At 39.6% G+C, this 26,114-nt stretch overlaps 1 protein-coding gene across 3 annotated transcripts in view; it reads left to right on the top strand.

Annotated features, from left to right (window-relative positions):
- Positions 1–26,114, top strand: part of FRMPD4 (FERM and PDZ domain containing 4) — a 313,051-nt gene that overhangs the window by 190,506 nt on the left and 96,431 nt on the right. For all 3 annotated transcript variants that reach the window (XM_040533715.1, XM_040533706.1, XM_040533724.1), the window contains exon 2: positions 640–756. In XM_040533715.1, the coding sequence (XP_040389649.1) occupies positions 735–756 (22 nt within the window). In that variant the 5' untranslated portion in view covers positions 640–734. The remainder of the gene's footprint in view (positions 1–639; positions 757–26,114) is intronic.

Below are 26,114 nucleotides of genomic sequence, written 5' to 3'. Positions count from 1 at the left end.
GATAGTGCAGCCTTTTAGAAGTTATCTGGAGGAAGAGATTGATGGATAGCAATCAAGTGCAACAACATCTGCATGTTGAATCAGTTTAGCATCCATACACAGAAGTGTGATGGTCTTTCATTCTGACATGAAACAATGAATTGCTTGATAGCATTGAGAATGAGTGTCGATGTTCCTTCTCACGCCAGTTAGTGCACCATGTGTGCAATGTGCAGCAATGTTTTTTTCATTGTTTGTTGTGCTAAAACTGTACTGAGAACTGGCATTTGAACATGAGATGGCAATGAATGAAACTGCTCCTCACCCTTCGTGCTGGAAACTATTGCAAATGAGGATTGTGGATGTGGGACTGATAGTGTCCCAGATTTCCCGTGCCAAAGGCTTGGGCTCAGAGACCATTAGAAGTGACAGTGTATCTTTCCACTAACTGGAAGAATATTGCACTGGAATATTCCACTAACTGGAAGAATAGGCACACTAACCTGTTTTCATTTGCCTAGATTTTGTCTGTGTCACAGACAAACAACTTTCACAACTTTGAAAGTATTTGGAAGCCAAGTGAATGGTGTGAAATAAGTAAATTTAAGAATACTTACAACAGACAAGTCACACAGTTTTTTCTCTCCCCCTAAACTGCAGCCACAGGAACAAGTCTTCAGGCTGGTCTCATCCTTCGGGGACCTGGAGCTTGAACCAGGGAACACCTTATGGATGGGAGATGACGGCAAACAGAGATGGAAGAGACTACTTCATCAAGTAAGTGGGTAGTGCGAGCTGTGCACACCACAGCGCAGTGCTGCAGCCCTGCTCCTAACAGCATCTCCTCGGAATCCTAACTCCTGTTTCAGCCTTACACAGTTTATGTTTCACTGTTTTGTTTGATTGCACACAGATAGCTTTGACTTCATGGATCCTTGTTCTTTATTAAGCAGTGTTGTGGTGCTTGGTTATTTCATTTACTAAAGCAAACACTAATACAAGGACCTGTAATTTGTTGAGGAATTGCAACAAATGTCATTAACAAAACATGAAAATAAAACTTCCTTGTTTAAAGAATGAAGAGAAAGGTCAATTCTGTCTGGGATTAACAACTCTCCTCCATCTCTGCCATATGAGCTCTTTTAGCTTGTTTAATATATTCATAATACCAGTAATGAGGAAGTGCTTGTTTTGATCCTGTATAGTTAGTATTCTAATTCTTACATTATCTATGGTCCTTTGGCTCTGAATTTAAAGGTTTGCAAAACAGATGTCCGTGTGAATAATTTGATTGTAACCAAAACTGGGTTTTCTTTTCCCAGTGAAAACTGTGCAGAATTGTTATTTAAAATTACCTAAGTGGCTTGGATAAAATACAGTTTGTTATCCTAGCAAATGTACATATGTGGCTTTGGAACTTTTTCACTAAGAAGGGGTGGTGGTGAGTTAGCAGAACAATTACTTAGTATTGCAGCATTAGTTGCTTTAGCTTATATATCATTTTAAGTCCAGCATTTTGTTTCTGCTCATGAAGGGCTGTTTTTTTTTGGTTGGTTGGTTTGGTTTGATTTGTTTCCAATTATTTCATTTTTATGTTTATCGGTCTGATTAGAAACTTGCAGATGCTTTAAAAGGTCCTGGATGAGAATTACAGACCTTTCTTTTAACACAGAGTAATAAGATCAGATTTATTTTAAATTGACCATTAAAACCCTAAATTCCCTGCAGATCCTTCATCTGCAAAAAAACATTTCACAGGGTAAGATCCCCTTTGTATTCATCCCCTATTTGCCCAGGGTGTATGCCTTGGCTTCCCTAGAGGCATTTGCTGTCGAAACCAAAGCAAGATTTGTAGCAGTTTGGTAACCTGAAGGCAACCGTGATAAGGCTTTCAGGGTTTAGAGAGATTTCAGACATGTCCAAATTGGAACAAGTTGTCTGGGTTAATGAAGGCTCACAGCTGACTTTGAAATGTCACATTCTTCCTGTAACAAGTATTTGTCATTCTTTGCATGTCTGTAAGACGCAGGCTGCAGTGCTGGGCAATGCGAAGCTGAATGCCAGGCACAATATAACTATATTAGCATAGGTTTTCTGCCTGAACTGATTAGGCTTGTCAAAAAGTATTGGTGAGCCTCAAAAGCATTGTGCTGATAGGACTGTGTTGCTTCTGTTACTCTAGTTAATGAAGGTATCTGCACCAGTAAAAACTGCAGACCTAGATGTCAGTAACTAGCAACTGCGTGGAGTTCCTGTACAGAAGGTCTTTCTCAATATCAGAAACTACTCTTCAGGGGTGTCCATTCTTTCTTTAGAATGTCAGTATATTCTCCTCTGCCTGACAGAGATTCATTTGAACAATAACATCCAGTTTTTAAGGACAGGCACCACCACATTTCATTCCTCTTCTTTTCTCACTGGTCACATAATGGGATGCTGTACTTGTGTAACTATAAACAGCTGTGGCTTACAGAATGCAGTGCATTAGTACTCATTAATTTTGTAATTTGGGAGCATTTTCTAACCTGCAGTAGATAATAATTATTTGTTTTGTTTTTGGTTTGTTTGTTTGTTTACTTCCTTGATTGCCTTTTAGTACGTTACAGTGCTATATCCCCCTCTTAAAAGCAGAAAAATTAATCTAAGAAGAAAACGCCATAACAAGCAATGCCAAATTAGCTCTTAAGTAATGTTAGGCTTGTTTTTGTTATTGTTGGTTTGTTTGTCTACTGTTTGTTTTGGTTTGTTTGTTTTGTGTGTGTTCTTATAAGGTGCTTTCTCTCCATTCTCTTTGGGACCCTGGCCTTCCATTTTTCTCTGCATGTAGATAGCAGGTAGAGATCACAGAACTAAATAAGTTGACAAGATGTTAGCCTTAGTTTGCAAAAATAATTTAATAAAAGTCATGGATTTAGCAAAGTGAGGTTTGCTGTAGTCCATTTTCAGGGTGGCCATGATCTTGGTGACAAACAAAAAGCTCTGCCTTTGAACCCACTTCTTACAGTCACAGAATTCTCTATGGGCAGGCAAAAATTATAAGCTTGATGGTAACTATCACTTGATTAGTTATATGTTTCATGCTTAAAATACCTGACAAAAGTAGTATAATACAAACCTTACATGAACAAAGAATATGGTGCGATTTCAGAAATTTAACAAGTAGAGAGTCCTGCTTTTTCACACTTTTCAAGTGTTTTAGAAACACTAATTGCTGTAAAAACACAACATACTCTAGTGGTAAATCTTTCCTGAGCTTCACGTGCAAGGATCCTTGAGAGAGCAAGGATCTTCTTATGGTTGCGCTTGGGCGACCTTCGCTCTAAGAACGAAGGCCGGTAGCCGCCTTTTGCTAGCTAGCTACAGATATAAAACTGAGTTATTGTAACAAGTGCATGTACCTAAATTGTCACTTCTTTGCTAAGCAGAATAGGTTTAACTGGTAGCATAGGTTTTACCTAAACCTGTTGAACCTAGTTCTAGGTCAGGTTTGTGGGTGTGAAAGTTTATTCCCTCCATCTCACCTGTGACTATTTCTTTTATTTCCATGGTATCCCATTTTGGCCTAGTTCACACTTAAAATCCTTACTTACTTTGCAAATACCTACATGCCTCTCTTGATATTACTATATTCTGACGTTTTTATATATTTCTTTCTCATCCTTTCTGTAAGATCACCTAGCATAATAGGTGAATTGAGCTCTTAGATACCACTTTTAATTCTTTGCAAAGTTTAACAGAATCAAAATAATGGCCTGGGAACGCCGTCCCACTGCAGAATAGGCTGGGGTATGATAGTCAAAGGGATGGTTTGAGTTGTAAGGCACAGGTATGGAATTGCATCTGGAGCATTCATGTCCTAGACAATGACAACATTACTCAAAGTGCATTCAGGTATAAAGAAAAATAAATTGTAGGATGGATATTTTGTACACAGTTGGTCTCTAGGAAAAGTGTCTCTCTCTGGGTTAGAATCACAGAACAGCCCCAGTTGGGAATGGACCTCAAAAGATCACCACGTCCATCCTTACATGGGAAAAAGGAGCCTAGAAGAGATCAGCTAACACCCAGTCCAATTGCATCTTGAAAACTTCCAGTGATGTGGATTCCCCCATGTACTTGCGGAGGTTTTTCTAGTCATTTGTTTTTCTTACTGAAAAATGTATTTCTTATATCAAGGTGAAGCCTCTCCCAGTGCAGCTTTTGTCCATTTCCGTCTTCTCCATGTGGCTCCTCTTGAAGGTAGACCTTCTGTCTCTTTGCAGCCATCCTTTAAGTACTGAATATTGTGATGAGGTCCCCCTAAAGCCTTATTTTCTCCAGGGTCAAAAGACCTGTCTCTTTCAGTCTTTCCTCATAGGGCAGATTCTCCAGCCCTTTGATCACCTTCATGGCCCTCCTTTGGACCCTCTCCAGTTTGTCTGTGTATTTTCTGAACTGCGGGGACCAGGCCTGGACACAGTACTCCCTGGCCTGACAAGAGTTGAGTAGAGTGGGACAATCACATTTCTGTCTCCACTGGTAATGTCCCTGCAAGTGCAGCCCAGTATCCAATTTGTCCCTGCCTCCTGTGGTGCACTGCTGACCCCCATTCAGCTTGTGGTCCCCCATGGCCCCCAGGCTCTGTTCAGCAGGGCTGTTCCCCAGCCACGCAGATCCTGGCCTCTCCTGGGCTCTGTGGGTATGTTGTCCCAGGTGCAGGGCCTTGTCCTTGTGAAACTTCATACAGCTCGTGCTTGACCAACCTTCCAGCCTGTCCAGGTCTCCCTGGAAGATGGCTCTGCCTTCTGACGTTAGGAAGACCAGGAAACTAGAAATAACTCCTGTACTGTAGGCCCCTTGCAAAGGAGGATGTCCTCCTTTCCTTTTCCTCAACATTAATATCAAGGGAAGGAACCAAGGATGTAAAATCCTAGTATCTATGCTGTAATATATTTCTTTGTGTCACAGTCTTGCTTTTAGTAGTGTCCAGAATTCCCAAATATAGCCTGTACAGAGCCAAGAATCTATGGGGCTTGCAGGGTCTCTTGGGATCTACTTGAAGGCTTGGCATCAGATTTGTACCTACTTAAATTACTTCACAGTGATGTGTTGCAGTTGTCTCTACTGAAAATTTATGTACAGTTTTGTTAGCAAGGCTGCATATATTCTAACTATAATGAAATACTATCTGGAAAAATAGGAGCTGTCCTTTCAGTGCCTACTATTTGTTCAAGGAAAAGCCCTCTTTGGCTTTCCAAACAGCTGCTTTTGCTAAAACTAAACGAAACCATGTAAATGAAAACAGTATTAAGATTTTTTTCCTTCTTTTTTTGCCTCAGAATTTTAGGAGTGAAATTGTGAGATGATTGTTGGCAGTTCTGTCAATAAAGGAAGAAGAGAGATCAGCAAGATAACATATCATATTGTCTCCAAGGCTTTTTATAGCCATACAGATTAACAAATTGCATCCCACTAAAGGAGGAAAAGCAATTCAAATCCTTTGCTTGGTTTTGATTAAAGATGTATGAACCAGGTATTATCACAATGAAATGTGCACATGAGTTCAGTACAAGCAAATAACATAATTCATAGCAACATTAACAGTTTTTTAGTTAAATAATTTACTTAGTGCCATATGTACGTATCCATTCAACTGCAAGCAGACATATTGTAATTTTGAAATTGTGGGAGGAATAGAGAATCCAGGAGAATCTTTATGTGAAATGAAAAGTAATTATATAGTGTCAGTGCAAAAGCTTTAAGGCGTGAATGTGAAGAGATGTTTATTCTTTCTGCTGAAGCAAATTTGGTTTCTTTCAAATCTAAGAAAGCCTCTATGGCCCAAACTAATCAGTGGTAGCTTCCTGTGCCAGGCAGCACTTTGGTAAAACTGTGAGAAGAGCCTTTTATCAAAATGTTTTGAGATGTCACTATCAATTCATTATCTCTTCTGTACAGATGGCACAACTGAGGTCATTTTGCAAACCTATAAAGTACTTTTATTAAGTTTAGGCCGTAGTAAATTAAAGTTTCAGAACTTCACCCATTCCCTTTTAACTTGCCACTTTTACTTGAAATAGCCTTATGAGATAAGTAATACATTTTAGTATGGGAGGACAGCCGTCATCTGGTATTCTGTGAGCACATTTCTGTACAACCCAGGCTATATTAAGCTGGACCTTTAATATAAAACACTTTGCAGTGTATATTTTAACTGCTTCAAAGGCCTATTTTCTAAGCATTTATTACATATACTGTGTGATGTATGACAATGAGAAGTTTCTTTAGTGCTAATATGAATACAAACATGAATCTTAATAAAACATACTTGGTGTGATTGGAGGTTTCAGGGAGATACGATGCAAATTAGGAATATTTTGGTTGTTTTTGTCCATTTTGCTTAGCCTCATGGCGATTTCAGGTTGCCCAAGGTTCCACTGCTTTGATCTTACTGACTTTCTGACCTGTACATTTTCACTCTTTTCCTTGTGTCAGTCTTGATGCTCAACAGACCCGGAGGGGAGTTGATAGAGGGAAATAAACTGACAAAAGCTAATAAAAAATCAATCCTCCAGAGAAAGTAATGAATTTTATGTCAGTTTAACTCCCTGAGCCACTCTTCCACACGGTCAGGCAGTTGCAGAGTAGTTGAGGATGGAAGAAACCTCTGGAAGTCAGCTGCTCCAACCTCCTGCTCAGAGCATGGCTAACGGCAGGTGGTGCCGCAGTGAAATACCTGATCGATGAGAGGACAAGGTTTCAACAGATTGTGTTGGCTTAACCTGCCCTACAGTGGCACACTAAGGTGCAAGCTGAAGCAACATTTGCTGCCATGGTAAGTCACACCCTTCTGATTCCTATTCCTATTTAACTCCTAAAGTATTAGGTACTTTGGTATTTGTGTGGATTTTGGATCTGGCTTCTGTCATCCAAATAAAGACCTGAGTCTGTGAAATCAGACTAAATGAAAAGTGTAGCACTTTGTTTGTGGGCTCAAAGCAGGAGCAGTTCCAGTAAGATGTAGTTAGTTTTATACTTTTAAAATAATTTTTCAGAAGCCAGAATGTTACAATATCCTTGTTTGCAGGACATGCTATTGATCATGTTTACTTTAACTCTTGCTATTGCCTTGGATAGAATGACAGGGTATGTCTGCATTATCAGTTTGGTTTGCTCCCTATTTTGCTCCAAGGACCCTGACCATCTATACTTCATGCACATTAGTTTACTTCTGTGCAGTCTGGAACAAACTGAGCAAACTGCTGGGACCCCGGGCATGAAATATAAGGCAGCACACGCAGAGGTCAAAGCCTGCAGCCTTACTGCTTGGCTTGAAACCACAGGTCAGTCCCTGGAAAAACACAGCAGAGCTGGTAGAGACCTGCTTATTGGAAGTCTTTCTGAATCTTGTGTTAGTATGATGTGGTTGCTACACCAGTTGAAACGTGGCAGCATGTATTTTGATATCTTGAGTGCCTGCTGTTGCTTTTCACTGATGCTTTTGTATTTAGTAATGCTGAATTCTCCCAGGCTTCTTTCAGGTGCATCTGCAAACTTAATTCTTTTTTTTCCCTAAGATACATTATCTTGCATATAACATTGTCAGCTCTGTGAGTTTTGGATTGTTAAATCATTGCATTTTGTTTTTTCTTGCCTGGCTTATTTCAGCAGTGTCATACTTGCTATGAAATGCTTGAATGCCAGCTTTTGTCCCATATGTAAAACAGAGGTGGCGTGTTTGTGTTTTTAGTAGCTAGTGCAGTTCACGACAACCTAATACTGCAACGCATGCACCACACAATATTTCTTTACAAGACAGTAAAGACGTGAGGGAATGTTCTCCTGTACTCGTATACTTACCCATGTTTTTTTTAGTAGTTTTTGTCCAACTCTATTACATCTTGCTGTGCTTCAAAGAGGAAATTCATTCATGTTTTCTGAAAGGTGGAGTTCTTCTGTGTGTGTTACATGCATCCTGTCTGGCCAACCACTGCTCCCTGTACAGGCAGTTCTCATATCTGGCCCGCGGTGTGGAATGACAGAACACAGTCATTGATGATATTAATGGCGAAGCAATCAAGCATCCTGCTTATTAAGGGCCACTAATTTATACCAGATGCAAAAATGAGGCTCACAGCATGCTAATCAGTTTACTTCAAAATAAATAAGCACAGAAGAGGGATGAGACCATTCAGCTTTTTTTTTTTAACTGTTTTTTTCTCCCCTAATATTTCTGTTGTCATCTTTAGTCCTAACCTATCCTTCTTGTCCATGTTTTCTACAGGTTGTATATGCCTATTGGTAGGTCAGTCCTTTCTCAGAGTATTTCTCTGGGATTTGCTCTGTTGGAAGGTTCTGAACACAGAGCATATAAGTATAGTGAAAGCCTTGATTGTGGTTACAGCGTTGTTCATCTTCATGCATTTTGAAAAGGCTGCTCTTATTTTGTTCTTTAAAATTACCTTAGTACATAAGGCCATAATAGAAGTTTGAAGCCACAGGAGCCACCTGCTAGCCTGTAGGTATGATGTTACATCGCACTTTAGTGGATGCATTGTATTCCTTCATCTCTAGGTACAGAAAAAATGTGGACTAGATTTGCTGGAGAATTTACATGACATTCACAGAAAATATGAGCAGCATCGCTGCTGCTCCATCCTCCCTCAGCCAGGTGTAAGAGCACTTACACTTAGTCAGAGTGTTGAAAAGAGGGTTCATTTCCTTCTCTGTCCTATTCAGACTGGGGATATGAATGAGGGCAGTTGGCACCCCAGGATAATGCCTTAAGCCCAAGGCTGGCTGCAGGGTGCCTCCCTGGGCATCTTCTCTCCCAGGTGAGAGGCTCGGTAAACAGGCAGTGGAATTGCACTCTCTGGCCCACTTCTTCCCAGAGCCTTAAAAGGGACATCCAATGAGATTGAATGGCAGTCAGTTTAACAATGATAAAAATAGTGCAACCTATATAATTAGCAAATATAACTCCCAGCTACAGGTTACAGTAAAACCTAAAATGCTTAGTAGGATTCAAAACAGGATTAGAAATGTACATTTGTAATGAGTCTTCCACTGTTAAATTACACAGGATTAAAAAAAAAAAATTAGAGCAGATATAAATTCTTATGTTTCAGACAAGCGGGTGAGTCAGCTGCTGACTGCCTAGGGCTAGGACGAAACTTCCTGTATTAATCAGGTTATTCTATAATTACAAGGTTTCTTGCACCTTCCTCTCAAGTGGGTACTGAGTACTGTCAGAGAAAGCACACTGGACCAGGCGGACAACAGGTCTGATTGGTATGGCGATTCTTATTTTTTTTCTCTATTTTTTTCATTCTCTTGTTACTTATGCGGACTGTTGATATGAATAGTGTGCTATTAAAGAAAGAGTGCTACTCTGCTCCTTTCAGATTGCATACAGATTTGCTTTCTGTTGCTAAGGGTTTGACCTGCTCAAGGACAGGACTGTTTGGTGGAAGGGGGAGTGGGGAGAGAAGAGATGAGCAGCAGCAGGGATGCACAACCACAAATGACTGTTTAAAGCAAACCTGAATAATTAGAAAGGAGAGAAGAAGGAAAATTATATAGCAACCTGTTTGTGTCAGTGGTCTGGCATATGCTGAAAGAGAAGGTATTGTTAAATCAGCTCAACCTCCTGAAAAGAGATGGTGATTTGACATTTGCCCTTCCCTCCTGGAGAACTGTTGCTCTAGTCATAAATAGGGCAGGCATAAATATGACAGACAAAATGATGTTAATATTGACTGGGATAAATCATTTCTATAATGGACAGAATAATAGCAAGGAGATGCTGGTCTGTGGGGTAATTTTATTTTAACTAGAGCAAGGAGAAATGGAGGCTTCATTGCACTGCAAGGCAGCTGTACCTAAACCAGTTCATGTGCAGTAGCTTGGGACCCAGCCACAGCAGTGCAGCTCATTTCATGTGCGTGGGCTTGCCCTTTCCAAGTCTCCTCTGTGTGTTTGCAGTGATCACTTGCTGAACCAAGAGGATGCTATCCTCTCACTGAAAAGATGAGGAGAGTTGCGCAAAAAGGTATGCATGAAGGTGGGACTACTTAAAGGAGAGGAAGCTTTTGTCCAGTCACTAGTCTTTACCTTGGGTAGCCTGAATGTAATGGTATCCAAGTGGAGTACAGGGAATTGTGTACTTCAGGTCTCCATTACAACACACAGTCAGTGCTACCTAAACTATAATGTGTATTCCGTGTTTCTGATCTAGTCCCCAGTGTCTTCTGCAATCCCAAACTGGATGGGGACACCATGAAATCAGGGGAAGTATTGCATCCTGAAAAGTGTTACTTTTGTGTTTTTGAAGCTGGATTAGGAAGTAAAATAAAACTTTTGGAGTAGAACTTGTATAGAAAAAAAACTCAGGGTGTCCTAACCCAGGGTCACAATGTACAGAGCTAAGATTAAATTCTTAGTGCTCTTTGAGTTTGCATGCTTCTGGGTAGATGTTTCTCATGGTATAACAACATCTCATCTGTGCATTACAGCACACAAATGCATCTGCAGAAGCATTGCATCAGTACTCCAAGCTACCCTTCCCAGGAGTGTGTAAAATTAATTCTTGTAAACAGTTTGTATGTGAATTATAGGCCCAGCTGGAGTCTGCTTTCCAAACTTTTTTTTGTCGAACTGAGTAGGGTCCCACAGGACTGAGATTAAAAGCCTTAAGTTCTGGCTCTGCAAAGCTGTACAGGAGATTGGGAGAGCAGTAGTGCTTTCTAAGAAACTAGTAGATCACATCTCAGGCCACATGCTGGTATCCCCAATTATGCAAACACAGAGTCTCTACATGTGAGGGAGAACCAGATTAGTTGGTAGTCTGTGAAAATAAAGAATGGAAAGCAGCCTCCATAACACTGAAAATGTAGTATGATGCTGCAGGCTGTACATTGTGGCCTCAGTGGCCACAAACTTGAAAAAAATAAACGAGGTAAAGCTGTCCTATACATAGCAGTGGAACTGGGACCTTCCCAGTAAAGGCTGGGTGAAATTTCCCCCAGGCCTTCAGTTACAGCATTAAGAAAATTTGCTGGAGGCTGGTTATAGAGCAGAAAAAGGGGGGTGAGAATTACCACAATATTTTGCTGCTGCTGTTTAAATACTGCAGTTGACGTAGACCAGTACTTCACAGTGTATGTACAGACTTTTAAACAAGTTATCTGGTATGTTATGTCTTGCCGGGAAATATCATAATGATGATGTCTTTCCAGCAGTCATTAATATATTAAGGAACTGCATGCTGAGGTATATAAAAGCCAGCAATGAAGAAGCTGTATTTTTCCTTTGGTTTCATTTCTGTCACATTAATATATTTACAATTTTCTGTAAAGAAAATCAAATATAAGCCTACTGTAAAGGTCCTTATCTGTATTGCTATTGTAGGACAACGAGGTAATTTGTTTTAGTAAGACAATTTGATACTACCAACAAAAGCGCACTGAATTTTAATTCTCATTTAGCTTTTAATTGCCCTTCTTACAATGAAATACTGCTTAATTATACTCAAAACAGTTTCCAAATATAACGCTAAAAATCCTCATATGTATGTTGTCATATACATATATAAGATTAAGGTGAAGAGGTGGTTTAACTGAACTCAAATTAATCTCGTCACTGACAACAGCATGACTCACTGCAATTTTTTGAAAGTCATTTATCTAAGGTTCGCTGGTACCTTGCACCGTCCTCCAGAAAAACTCCCATTTAAAATAAACCAATCAAGCCGTGAGGCTGTTCAATTAAATATCGCCATGGTAACAGGGATTAAGCGCACGAGGTAGAGACATGCTGACAGTGCAGAGATTATTTCAAGTTTCTTACTCGTCCAGCAGTAGCCAAATGAATTTACATTTTCTGTATCAAACATCAGGAGACAAAAACGAAGGAGATTGAAATACTTGCGTGGCATCTTGGGGCTTCAGGGAATGTTTTCCTGACAGAGGAAGTAGTTAGCTGGAATTACAAGTAGGAACTCAGCAGACAGATAGGAATAAGTGTTTGCTCAGGGGATTTAGAGTTTCATAATTAAAACCTGGAGATGCATATTAGTTATGATACAAATAGCATGAAAAAAATTGCCATCGTTCACAAAATTGAACAGAAAAGAACACCATTTTAATTTTTAAGTGAACTTCATGCTGCCTGTTAGTGTAACGAGGAGAAGTGGTTATTTGCAGCTCAGCCATGAAGTAACATTTCTAATGTGTAATATACACATTAAGTTGTAGTACAAATAGACACACTGATATTCGGTAAAGACACTCGGGATATTATATGATTCTATGATTAATCAATCCAAACGTATTTCTGTTTGACTCTATTCTTACCTTTTCATGTATAGCTGTGAAAAACGCCAGAGATGCAAATTTGCTGGCATTTGGAGTTTTCAGCTTTTGGTGGCATCGTCCTTCTCCCTCTCCCTTTTCTGCTTTCAGATTGGCTTTTGATTTGGTTGCAGAAGACCTGTTCTGATCACAGTGGTATTGTCTTAGTGCTACATAAAGCTGAAATACCTTGCCTAAATTCTGAGCATTAATCACTATCTTCAGTTTCTCAGCAAGTGTTAAGTATAGTTAGGGATGTTGTAGTTACGGGGTCTTCTGCCCAATAAATGTCTGCCAACATTTTTGGGCCTTGCTGAATTTCCATGAGATAAAATTTATGAGGACATCTTCTGTCACTCTTTTCTGTCCACCTGTGAAAAGTGGAACTGAGCTACCTTCAATGTGCAAATAGTCTGCAGCTGTTCATCCTGTCGGCAGATGTAGCCTCAGTAGTGCCTCTGCCCTCTGAATATTTCGTCAACATTTCAAAATCCCAAGAGCTGTTGACAGCAAGCTGTGTCCTTCCATTGGTGCATACTGATCTGAGGTTGGTTTGGGGATCCTGTTGTTTTTATTCTTTGGGGTAGGATGGGCTTTCCACTCGCGGAGAGCAGCCCTGGTGCTTGGAAAGTGTCCTAGGAGACCTCATGGTAGATGGACCCACAACTGTATCTTTCCTGTGGGATTCAGAACTTGCCAAACGTGTCTGAATGCATTTTGGTGTCTAGTTTTGATTACAGGAGTCTATGCATTCTTTGAAGATTTTGGCATCCTATTCACTTCAGTAGTTTTCTGTGTGCAAACAAACAGTTGTTTTAGCTGTGTTCTTATGAAAAGACATGGCTTCAGTTTTATTGGTTGTTTGACATCCAATTTTTTGGCTTTAAATGAAGTTAAGATATCTTTCTTTGGATATTGAGATGATTTTTTTCACGTATTGGAATGAAAAGCCTTTGTTAATAGATTCATGATAAATACTGCAGTTATATCCAAAGTCATTGCATCTGGTGAGTTTCTAAAGGAGGAGAATACTGAGCAACACATTTTGAAGGAGGTAGTGTGGAACCTATCTGTTCATGGTTGCATTCATTCTCCATACAAATATGCAGAAGCCCTTTTAAAGTTATCTCCTGGCATAAGTATCCAGCAGGTGTAGAAGGAAGAGGTAGTGAAATAATTACGAAATATAGGGTAAAATCAGAAGGTCAGGGGTATATGTGATAGCTTTCTTAAGAAACAACTTAGGAGATGCAGGAGTCAGTTTCTTAGGAGTTCTGTATTACATACAGCTGTCCATGGGATTGCTCAGGTGGGAACAGCACAGTTTTATCTGGAGTCTAAAGAGGTACTTTCTGCTTCTCTTCCCGTTTATAATCCCTTTTGTACAGCATTTTCTTTTTGCTGCTGTTCTTATTGTTTTTGTTTAATCCTGTTAGTGCCTTGGGCTGGACAGCAGAGACTTGGAAAAAAGCCATACTGATAAAAGACATTTTGTTTTGGGCCACGAGGGGACTGATTCTGGCAGCTCATAGTAATGACATTCAGGGATTTTGTTGCATGATTCTTGTTGCCATCATCTTATTAAAATGCATGTTGCACCATTTCAACAGCCTACTAGGGAAGGATGGTCTACCTTTGAAAAGGAATCCATAAAAAAAAAATTAGCTTGACACTGCTTTTGCCTACTGAAAAGTCACAACTTTCCAGTCAGAAATCTTTTTAGTTAAAACATAGGTATAAGAAATAGGGCTTTCCAAGCTTCAGGCATGGGTCAGGATTATGACTAGGTCTTGAAAAGTCGTAGCTGAGCTAAGGACTTCATTCCCCAGGGTGTCACATCATGACAGCCCAGGAATCTCCAAAAGGCACACAATAACGCCCTGTCAGAGGGATCCAAACATCAGCATCCTCAAACTCTGTTTAAAAACTGTCCTGTTAGTTTCCAGACAAGAATTAATTAAAGCCAAGCATAAGCTAATGGGCAGATCATAGGACCAGCTGCTTTCATGGCATGAGCCTTCAGGAGTACAGATCCTGAAGGAGGAACCCTATCACCTGAACACGATGTGTAATAGATGCACAGCTGCTTTGTCAGTGTTGCCTCTGTGACTTGCATAGCCAATTGAGCCCCGCGCGGTGATGCTCGGAAAGTCTGGGCACCGTTAGGAAGAGTGACAGGACAAGATATCCTGTAGAGCTGCTCGGAATGGAAAGCTGGGCTGGGTCAGCTTGTTTCTTGTCCGTAAGCTGCTTCTTGGGCAAAGCGTACTCTGAATCAACTGGCATTTCCTTAGCATGCTTAGAGAGTAAGGATGTCACGTGCCTATGTGCTCAGGATCTGGCAGCACCAAGCAAACTGGCCAGACAGCTTACTGGAATTGGAAATTGGATTTGATTTTGTGCTGAAAGCCAAAGAATTGACCAGTTGAACCTCCAGATAAGTTTGCTTGAACAAACAGTGTTTGGGTGGGGTATGGTTGGTTTTTTTTTTTATACTACATGAGCCAATGAAGGCTGCCACATAAAACTGGGGTCCTCATGTGCTTATTGGCTTAATCAGCAGATGCTAGAAAGGCAATATCAGCATTGTCATTTTTGATCACAGTGCTGTGGTATGGTAAAATTAAAGGAATTGTTCAAGAATGGATTTACTGCCACCTTCTCCCCCCAGATCAGTGTCAAAACTAAGACTTACATGCATTATTTTTTTTTCTTTACTGTTCAGTGACAAATGAAAAAGCTAATGAATCCACATGTTACCAGGCTAAGTGCTGTGCCAAATTTGAAAGTCATAATGATGTTTTTGTGTAAATATTAATGATAGAAAAGTGATTTTATGTAGTCTTTGGCTAGATTTACATAGGTAACGGCAGAAATGCATCTGTTACGTGGAAGAGAAATCTAATATATCTGCACTGATGACCCAGTGTGGTATAGACATGCCTTACTGAACTTTTAAGTTACTTGGACTGCTTGCCATTCTCAGGCTATCACAAAGCTCAGTGTGGTCTTTCTGAAAATTTATTTTGCTTCTCAAGCAGGTTTTACAACTTGGGCTGATCTCTCTGCTACTATGGCTAAGCTGCTACTGGCATCTGACTTTTCTAGTTTAAAAATACTTTGATATATGTGTGCAAGACAGCAGGTGCAGATAGTCTAATGGCTGCATTATAGACAGGCTACTGCTTGCTCTAACTCTGCAAATTGTTTTTACTGGAAAGTCAAATGTAGATCTATGTGAGAGTAAGGGGTAAGTGATTCTCACTGAACCTTGGAGAGAGAGGCAGGGAAAGCAAAGAGTGTTTAATTCCTCATGGAAGTTCCAGATTCAAGCTTCAGCACGATGGTATACAGATGTGAGTGAGTATAATAAACAGATATATATCCTCCATTTGTACAATGACTCCTGCTGACAATAAGAAAAGAATTGTAGAAAGTATATTATGTTCCTAAGGAAGAGATTTTTAATCACATGGGCTTATATTCTGATTTATAAGGTCTGAAGTCTTACAGTGATATACGTGCAACTTCAAACTGGGGGAAGAGAGGCATAATTAGCTGAGTAACTAATTCACATCAGTGAATCATAGAATCATAAGTGAAGACGTTGCAAAAAAGGAATGAATGTGCAAGAAAAGGTTAAAAGGACTGACCACCACAGAAAGCTTCTAGAAAAGCAGAAACTAGAGAGCTGAAGTGAGATTTGCCCTTAGATGTTTCTTACAAAAAAGTGTTAAAACACTTTGCAAGGAGCTCTTTGTAAAGGATAAGCAAAAGTGGAATAAGGACCTCTGTTTAGAGAACATGTATGAATACAGTAAAATTCAAAGATGCATTTGAGGTTTAATAGCAAAATCTTCCTAATGATGAAAAGTATGTGTTCAAAATGGTGGAGGAAAGGAATATTAATTTATTAGAGGAATTATCAGCATAGAGACCTCAAAGTGTTGCCATTTGGATGTGTCAATGGCAAATGCCATTTTAGACGTAGGAAAGTATTTTTAATTGTGGCTAGACGTGTTTCAGAGCAGAGGATTCAAACTAACAAATGCAGAAAATGTTGTTAAGACGATTAGGGCAGGAGAAAAACAGTATGTGAGAGGAGACTAGAAGACATAGTTATGTCTGATAGAGCAAAAGTAAGATCGAGAGGGAATAAACACCATGCAGAAATGAAAACTGTTCAAAACAAAAAATAGTTTGTGGCAAAGAACTAAAGGGACTATAAATTTAGACTGTAAATAGGAGACCCTTAAACATTAGAGCAATGGAGTTTGTTCCCAACCTTTCAGTCATAGCTCTGGGTTGAATAATCTGAAAATGAGTTTACAATTTAAAGAAGGTTATATGATACAGTCTATATGACACAGTGTGAAATAGCAAGGGATTAGAGGTGATGGCAAAACACATCTCTTCCATTCCTGCTTTCGTATGAGTCAAGTGGCACTTTACTTGTTGCTTTAGCATGTAGACCATGAAATCTGAACAACACGTTTGCAAAACAGACTTTAATCCACTGCATGCCCTTGGAACCTTTTACAGATATTAATGAAACACATTTAATTATCTCTGTTAGACAGATTACTCAAGGCAATTTAGATTACCACATAAAAAGTGAAATAAAGATCAGTGTTTTTAGAAAGCGTATGGGTAATAAAACTACTTAAATAGGATGATATTGAGGGAGATGATATGATTTGACTAGGCTTTTAGATTACTGTATAAATGCTGTTTCCTAAATGCTATCAAAGAATGATAAATTATAACTCTATTTAAAAAATATTTTCATTGAAAGATAAGGTAGGATTTTTTTTTCCTTAATTGTTTTTACATAGTATCAACAAAATGTTTTTATTTTTCTGGAAAACATGCATAATCATCAATCGTATTAAAGTGAAAAACACTGAAGTGGGCTGCAAATATAAGGATAAGTTCAATGTATCAGCAGTATTTCTTGCTGGCAGTTTTGAGTTTTATACTGTTGCCCAGTAAGAACAGGGATGAGTTATTAATTTCATCAGGATATGTTGGCTGTCCTCTTCTGCCCACCTAGATGAAAAAGAAATTGCTCGTATCTGATACCGTTTTTGAAGGCCGTTTAGGGAATTCAATTTCTCATGTGAACTTCTGCATAGCTATGGTAAATACATTAAATGATGTAAGGGCTATGACATTTTCAAGTGAGTAGACTTTTAGTGCCAATAGTACAAATGGTAGTGCTTTGTAAATGTGCTAGTTTGACGGTTCTTCAGAGACTCAAGAAACAACAATTTGAATTCATTTAATGTGTATACAGTACAAGTTGCCAAAATCTGCGTAGTTCAGGCATCCTGTGTAATAATAATTCATCTAATGCTACAAGTTACCTTCAGACAGTTTTGTTTGTTCATTTTTCTTAAGGGGTGCTGGTAGTGTGTTTGTTTAGTTTGTTTTGTGTGTGTGGTTTATTTTTTGTTTGGTTGGTTTTTTGGGTTTGTTTTTTGAAAGTTTGACTTTTAATTTCAGTGCTCAGTATCAATAGTATATTTTTCTTGGCTATTGTTATAGACAATGGTTTCCTTGAACAGGCTCATCAACAACATGAGATGTTGCAGCTTGGGACCTACTGCACTTCCTACAGCTACCCAAGTAGTTGCACTTAGAGCACAGTTCTAGGAAATACAGAAAGTAACTGCTGGCTTTGATGCAAAGTAGGGTCAAACAAGTTGGTGGTATTGGAGCATGACAACAGACTATGTATGGTCATCATGTTCTGGAGTGTATTTCACGTATCATACCAGACCTCTTTTCTAACTGAGCCAGTGTCATTTTTATCTCCTTATCCTATTATAAATAATACCAATGCTCTTGATGCGTTCTCAAAAACTTTTCATTCTTATCCAATATATTTTAAACTTTATTATTTCAATTAAAATAGCAGAACTGAAATACTACCAGTAAAAAATAAGAGATGTTTTAAGAAAGAACAAGTTGGGGGCCCTCTTGACCAAAAGGAATTCTTGCCATCTTTGTCTGATAGCTTTGGGCCACTACAGTTCCCTCATCCCCAGGTCCACCTCAGAGTGAGGCTGAGCACATTTTCCCCATGCATGCACACACGTATGCTCTGTACAGACACAGCCCACTACAGATGTGGTCTCCCTCCAGCAGACTCTTAGCCACTCCGGTGTCATAGCTCCTCTTAGTCTCCAGTGACTCTTAGCCCCTCTTAGGGTCTCCAGTGTCTGGCCACAGACTTATGGTCTCTTTGGCAGCTGGGTCACAGACCTGTTGTTCTACCTGCCAGCTGGTTTGTTCTGAAAGTTGGTAATCTTAGTTTCTGACTGTGAGTCTGTCTTGCACACGTACTCATACATAGTGTAGAAGCACACTCATATAAAATAATTAGGATTTGAGTTTAATCAGAGACAGGTGCTCAGGCAAAGGACCTGACTGGACAGACATGGCCTGCAGTTTGCCTCTGCGTAACCAGTCCTTTTGATTTGTAAGGGTAGTGAGGCACTGGAGCAGGTTGCCCAGAGAAGCTGTGGATGCCCCATCCCTGGAGGTGGTCAAGGCCAGGCTGGATGGGGCCTTGTTCTGCCTCATCTAGTGGGTGGTATCCTTGCCTATGGCAAGGGGGTTGGAGTTAGATGATCTTTAGGGTCCCTTCCAACCCAGGCCATTCTATGATACCATCTTCTCTCTATTTTCCCACACTTGTTCTTCCTCATCTACCTTCATCTCTTCTTTTCCTTGTTTCCTCCCAGTTAAGCAGTGCATTCCTAATTACTCTCCCCCATTGGTTCTACACTGGTGGCATCAGTATATGAATTTGGTATTTCTGATGCTGCCCTCTGGGTATCCTCAGCTTTATATAGCGTGATGAATACAGTCCCATTAAAGGGCCCTCAGTGCTCCTCTCCAACATGGTCACCTCTCCCCCTCACCTGCCTGTGAAATCCAACCAACCCTCATGGTCCTCTCTGTAATTTTGTCACTTCTCACTAGCTATTAGTTAGAGCCAACTGTTTCTCATGATGTGGCCGGTAGTTTTTCATAGTAGGTTTTCTGAACCCCAATCTACCCATTTAGAAATTAAAAAAAAAAAAAAACAACCTTCCATAAGCTTCCTTACGTTACTGTGTTTACTATGTAGTTCCAGGAAGTGGCAATTCCAAATGTTTTGAACAAGCATTAAACTCAGGAAAAAATGGTGGCAGAATATGTCACAAGTTAGAAGAAAGGTTTTGGACTTCTTTTTATTAGTGATGTATGTATTCTAATTTTGCATTATTATTGCATTTCAATTCAATCAAAAGTACTTCAGGAACTGTAATAGTTTTATTTTTATGTGCTTTCTCTCATCTTCAGCAATTATGGATTATCTATTCCAAACAATGGAGATTTTTGAAAATGTATGTTGTCTTAGAAAAAAAAAAAAAAGTGAATAAAATTACCAGGTTCTGCTTGGTTTCATTCCTTTCACAAAGTCTGCTGAATACCTCTCCTCTGTGGACCCTTTTTAGTTATCTGTAACTTTACTATGCTTTAATTGACTAAGATGAAAATTTATGTTCCCCTTAGCTTTTCTGAGATCTAATTGATAGTTTGGAAAACATCAGCCATTTCCTGGAAAAAACAGAAGTTGTTTTGCCAAAGCTTAGTTCCTGGTCCTTGAGGCAGATGTTTGAAAGGTCACTCACATTTTGCCTTTTAGCCAGGAATGTCATTTCTGGTGTTGCTGTGAAGCTCTCCCAAGTTAAAGGCCTTCTGAAAATTTTAGAAATTGCCATGCTGAGTACAATGTGGAAACTGAAATCTCCAAAAGGGCATCTGTGTAGTGCAAAATTTACATGGCTACAAAGAAGTATCCCAATAATGAATGCTAGTCATCAGAATTGAGAGCTGTTGAGGAAACTAGGGAAGCATAGGGATTATAAAATTTGAGGAGAAATGAATGTCTGAACATGTGGATTGCTTGAGTATAAGATATTCATTAGGAAATGGGAGAAGAGAAGGATAAGATGGAGAAGAATTAATCTGACAAAGAGTTGGAATGTGGAAAGATGGAGGATGGTGCAAGTAACAAATTACATCTGTTGTGTTTTTTTTTTCCCTGTAACATGGTGACATTGACTCATGTTCCAGTTATGACCCATAATAATTCTTGCTGCAGTTATGCAGGATTTCTTTCCTAAAATGTTAGTCTGGATGCTATCTGGTGTTTATTAAACATTTTTTGCTCATAAATTCTCCAGGGATAGGAGCATTTGCTCTGCAACATGAATGTTAATATTTTACCTTGCAGAATGCCCAAAATACATGTGTTATAAGCAGTTATATAGCCCACATTATTAAACCTTTTGAGAGTTCAGGAGTGGGATCAGATGAGTTAAACATTTCAATTCTTGGCAACTGGATCAAAAATTGTTTTTTAAAATAATATTACTTATTAGTCCTGAAATATGACTGCCAGTAGTTCTAGATTATTCACTTCATGCTGTGTTGCTAGCTTTCACAGAGATATTATTCATTTTTTAATTATGTATATCAGTGCCATTGGCAATATGAGGCCACAAGATGAATGCAATACAACTCTCCTGCATAGGCTACATTTGTACTATATGTTGTTATAGACCTTCAATTATAATTGTAGAAATTATGTTGTTGAATTTAGCATTAGTCATCATAGCAAACAAAGAGCCAGGTTCTCTGCCATAAGTCATCTTAGTTTCATTAATGTCAGCAGAGTTGCATTGATTTACACCCACAGAGTTGACACAGAAGCACTTGTTGTATTTTACTGCCTTTCCCATGTGTTGCACTATCGCAGTGTTTAATGACTCCTAGAATAACAGCTGATTTTATTCCCCTCTTTTCCTCTTTGTGTTTTCATTATTCTGTCAGCCACTTGAGCTTTAAAATATCCTTCCTTAGTTTAGATGTAGAAGAGGGTTTGGTATTGTGATACTTGTCCATAGCTATCACTGAGGCATTTAAGTTTCTACTTTTTAATCAGAGATAATAGTCAAAGTGTGATTTGGGGTTTTGTTAATTGTAAGCTGGCTGCCTGTAGACTTATGGCTTAGTTCTGCACTCAAACATACTTAAATGTATATGAATGTGAATGGATGTCCTTTCAGTTCCATAGCAGAACCAAACTGCAAATAATCGAGCAGCTAATCTACTTAATTAGGCCTGCTGAGTTCGTTATGGGGACCTTGATATACTTCTTTTAGCTAAGTGTGTTATGGCTTCATTTTACTGAATTGAGGTCTCAGTTGTTACTTGTGAGATTAAAAAAGATAAATCAAAAATCGGGTATTTGGTGGTGAACTGAATTCTTCCTAAACTTTCATTCAGTTCAGCTGGCATTTATTTATCTGTTAGGAAGTTTGCTGTGAAGCTGAGCAGGCAGCTTTTCACACTAGGATATCTGGTAGGGCTAGGACTGTGAAACAAACTCCTTTTCCCAGCAAACATGGCAGGTTTGCAGTGTGATAGCAGCTGCCGTTACTGCCTGCATTGTGTCAGGGACTTTATAAATAATACAGGAAGACAGGTCCTGCCCTGACATAGCAGCCTATGCACTGCCCGCACTGCAGTCACAGCGATAGCTGCTGTGAATGCTGTGGTCAATGCATCGCAGACAGCCTTCGGCAAGCCTGCACAGGCACCAGTAAAAATCCTGCCACAGCAGCACAAAGTTTAGGCTGATGCGAAGCTGGGCAGATCAGACCTGTGCTTTGCTCTGCAATGCAGCAGCCAGGCTTCCCACAGCACCCAAGCAGCACTGGCTGAAATCTGGATAGATTACAGGCTTTTCACATCTCGGTACTCAACTCTACTTTTACGGATAGTTGTCCATAATGATGGACTCTAATTTTTAGCCTGACCTATCTTCTGATGGAAGTACTCTCTAGAGATGTAGTAGTCTTCTCTGCATGGGTGATTCTCATATTTTTTGTTAGAGTTAACAGCCTCTATGAGAACTTGCAGCTCTGTTCTGTGAATAATTGTTGTGTTTTTTTTCAGCTTGGCTGCTATTTTGGTTCTAATAAAATAATGTGTGTTACTGTTTCTTCTCTTCCTGGTTGTTCCCTGACTGGCACAAAAAGTACTCCAAAACTAACTTTCTGCAGAAAATGTCCCTCCCATTCAGATCTAAATTCACAAAACGGTTTAAAGACAGGAAACTACATCTGTTTTTCAAAGTGATTCATGCCTTCATGTTTGCCAGTTTTGTCCTCTACCTAGTGAGGTAAGCCCATAATTCCTGTTTGCTGTGCAAGATCACCCAGCACTCAATATTCTCTGTCATGATGAGCATGAATGAAAAGCTCACTGAAGCAGAGACTGGGACTGAATAAGGCTCCTTGTCTCAATGACTACAGATTTCATGGTTTTGATCTCATCAGCAAAAGAAATGGAAGAGAGGTTGTATCAAACCATGTTCATGGTTGAGACTCATATGAGGGCCAGGAAACCTTGACAAGCCATTTCTCCTGAGTCAAGATCTTCAATCCGTATAATTTTGGATCAGTGAACAGGTTTTCAGTTTTTCCCTTAAATGGCCAGTGGTCTGTTCCAGATTGTCAGCGTGTGGTCCAGTCAGAAACTCCTGCCACAGATCACAAAGTTGCACGAAGCCTGGAGAGATCTCTGTGGTAAATACTAAGCAGTACCGTAAAAATGGCAATGCATGGGGAGAAGATAGATTGCAGGTGCTGTGGAGTTGGACTGCTTTTAAACTCACTCACATGACCGGGAGGAGAGGAAGGAATGGTTCGTGTCCAGCTTTCAGTCTGGATATATACGTACAGGGGTGTGGAGCATACCTGTGTGCCCCTTAAGAGAAGCATGTCTTTTTGACTCAGGGCTGAGAGCCTGGCAAAGTAGATGTGTATCTGAGTCAAAACAAAATTTGTTCTTGGGAGTTGGCTGCTCCAAGACAAATGCCAGTTTAAAACAAAGAGAGACTTCCATGCTGTGATATCTCTGTATTGTAATCAATAGGAGTGGCGAGTGTAAGCTTTCTTTCATCTTACCACTGTACTTCAGGAGCTTCATGCTAAATCAGCACGGGCAGGTTTCAGGTCCTTTAGTCAGAAAGTTTCTGGAGGACTGGACTATGTAGTTATTTGGCCTGACTTCAGCTTGCCTGTGGGTAATATTCTTAACTGATGGACTTTACAGCACAGCCTTATCCTGAGCAGGTTAACAGTCTTCCTCAGGTACTGCAGGAGCTTGCTTGGTGCCCATGGCCTAGGAAGCTGAAGAAAAGGCTGATTTTTTTTTTCCCAGTCCCTGAGACAGCTTCTTCTGGGTGGGCATGAATCCAGTCTGAGTCATAGATAACTTTTTCCTCTGGTGACCTTGAATTTTTTGCTCTTCTCCTGTTGATCCTTAGTACAGTGCTTTATCAAGATCAAAATCTGTACCAAGCCCCACAGCAGATAAAAATGGCTTGCAACAAGTTCTGAAACATTTCCTGGATTAAGAGATACCAGAGGGTCTAGTGCTCCTCAGGGTGGAAGAGTGTGTCCCAGTGGGCTGACCTCACCCCAGCTTCTGTCTGGACTGTAGTGCTCGAGCTGTGACCAGACTGGCTCATTGCTCTGCAGGACTTCGGTTTTATGAGGGAACTGGGGGGGTTGCATCTTGGTTGTTCTTTCCTTTGTATTCCTCTATGGGGAATATTAGGAGGCAGAGAGCAGCTGTGTCACTTTTTACAGACACTGATAAATCAAGAAAAGTGCTGCACACATGTAGCAAATGTGTAAATGCAGTGGGGTTTCTTCCCTAGAGAAAGCTTGGTTGTTACAGAATAACCACTTGGTCTTCAACATATTTCTTTGAAAGTTCTTTTTGGAGATGAAAAAATTATTTTTCCATGCAGTGAAGTGGAACAGGAGCTACCTTTTCAAGTGAAGGCAAGAGAAGTCTGAAAGGTTTAAAACAAAGTTATAAAAATTAACTACCTTGCAACAGACCATAGTTTATTTTAATAAACCTTCTACTGAGTTGCATTAAAAGTCCTTGGTTTTAGTTTCTCAAGCAAAATTGCTTATAATTCAATCATTTATTCCCCACATAGCTACCAAATATTTTTATCCAAATAAATGTTGTGTAAGTCTTTTTGACCCCACATACTTCAGAGAAATTTTGAACAGAATTCACAGTTAATGTGACTGAACACTGACTTGTTAAGGAAGGCGGTTGTGCTGTGCTTTGCACCTTACCTTTTTCACTGCAGCGTGTATGTAGTATGTATGCCCATACTGTGTGACCTTCTGAAGTCCTGCCGCAGTTGACTCTTAATTTTACGAAGTGTTTCAAAATGTTCAGAGCAATATTTTGCATACCTGAGTGAGGGGGGTCTCATCCCACATAGCTCTAAATGTCTAAATCCAAGCTAATTATTTGAGGCTGTATTTGCTGGTACCAAATAGGCATTTTAGGCTGTTAGTCTGTTTTATTGGTCTATTTTATTGTTGGTCTATCTTAGAGTGAATTTAATCATCCCCTATAATTTGGAGTCCCTTTTAAAAGGTAAGCCCCAATGCCCAGTTCAGTCTTGATGATTTTTATCTAGTCAAATGAATTGCCACTCTCCTTACCTGCTGAAGTCTGAAGTTAAAAGTTTGAAGAGAGAGGGGCTTATGTGGCAGGAGGAGGCATAATGCATGGGGGAAAATCAGTTTCCTTGCCTGTGATTTGCGAGACTGCCTGTAGGGATAGAAGCTGTTCAAGATTTTTATAGTATCTTTTGTTCTGATCTTGTAAAGCAGACTTAATGCCACAAAGGTTGCTACTGAAAGCCATAATGTGGAAAAACAACCTCAGTCAAAGTGGTTTTTGAGTGTTCCAGTGCAAATGGATCTGGTTGTTCTGTGACCATTGGGCTTCCAGTGATACACAGGCATGACGCTAGCAAAAGTCAGTTCTGTGTACTTACCAAAAAACAAAGGGATATCACTCAGTTAACTGATTTGAGCAATGAGTGTGGCAAACTTCTTGCTTTGGGTTCACAATGAATGAAAACACTCGTTTTGTATAGGGTTTCAAGATGCCTGCCTTTTGAATGTCTTTACCCTATTAAGGTTAGACAGCTCCGCACTGAGAAATGGCAGTGCTGTTTCCTGTACTGTCATACCTCTTTCTCCTTGAAATTATGCATTACAACATAGCTGTGATGTTCTGAGTACTCTGTAGCATTATGTTTTGTACAGTATTGTTTGTTGTGCATTGCACTGTGTTATTATTTCTTCATTTTCCACACTTGCTAAGTTATTTTTGTGTTTTTGGTTTTTTTTTCGGTAACCACTAATTTTGCATGTGTGCTGTAAAGCTTCAAAGAGGGAGGTTCAGAGCTTCTGAAAGTGTGAAGTGTTTAGTGTTTGTTCTAAGAAAAGAAGCACTCATTCCCAGATAGCTGAAAAATCTTGACCTGTAGTCAAGCATATCTTTTTCCAGGTAACATTAATAATAATAATAACTGTTATTATTTCTCATTTTTCTGGGTCCAAGTATATTGCTAATTGCTAAAGCCCTTATACATGCTATTACTTTTTGTTGCCAGCATCCTATCTCTCCTTAGGGGATATAGTGTCTTGAGAAATTAAGTCATATATTCTGTATCTCATTTATGTATACAAAAAGCATGGACTTTTTCTGAGGCAGTTAACTATAAAGTTAACGTAACCTGAAGCATTGTTTGGCCTACCGACTGCAGCAGCACTTTGCTCATATACTGTCTTGTATTTAATCTGTATTATGTTTGTTCCATTCTGATCTGTTTATTTTATACAAGTACTTCGGGCT

This window comes from Cygnus olor, chromosome 1 (genome assembly GCF_009769625.2).
Source record: "Cygnus olor isolate bCygOlo1 chromosome 1, bCygOlo1.pri.v2, whole genome shotgun sequence".
NCBI classification, from domain to species: Eukaryota; Metazoa; Chordata; class Aves; order Anseriformes; family Anatidae; genus Cygnus; species Cygnus olor.
This window is presented reverse-complemented; position numbering and strand designations above follow the sequence as displayed.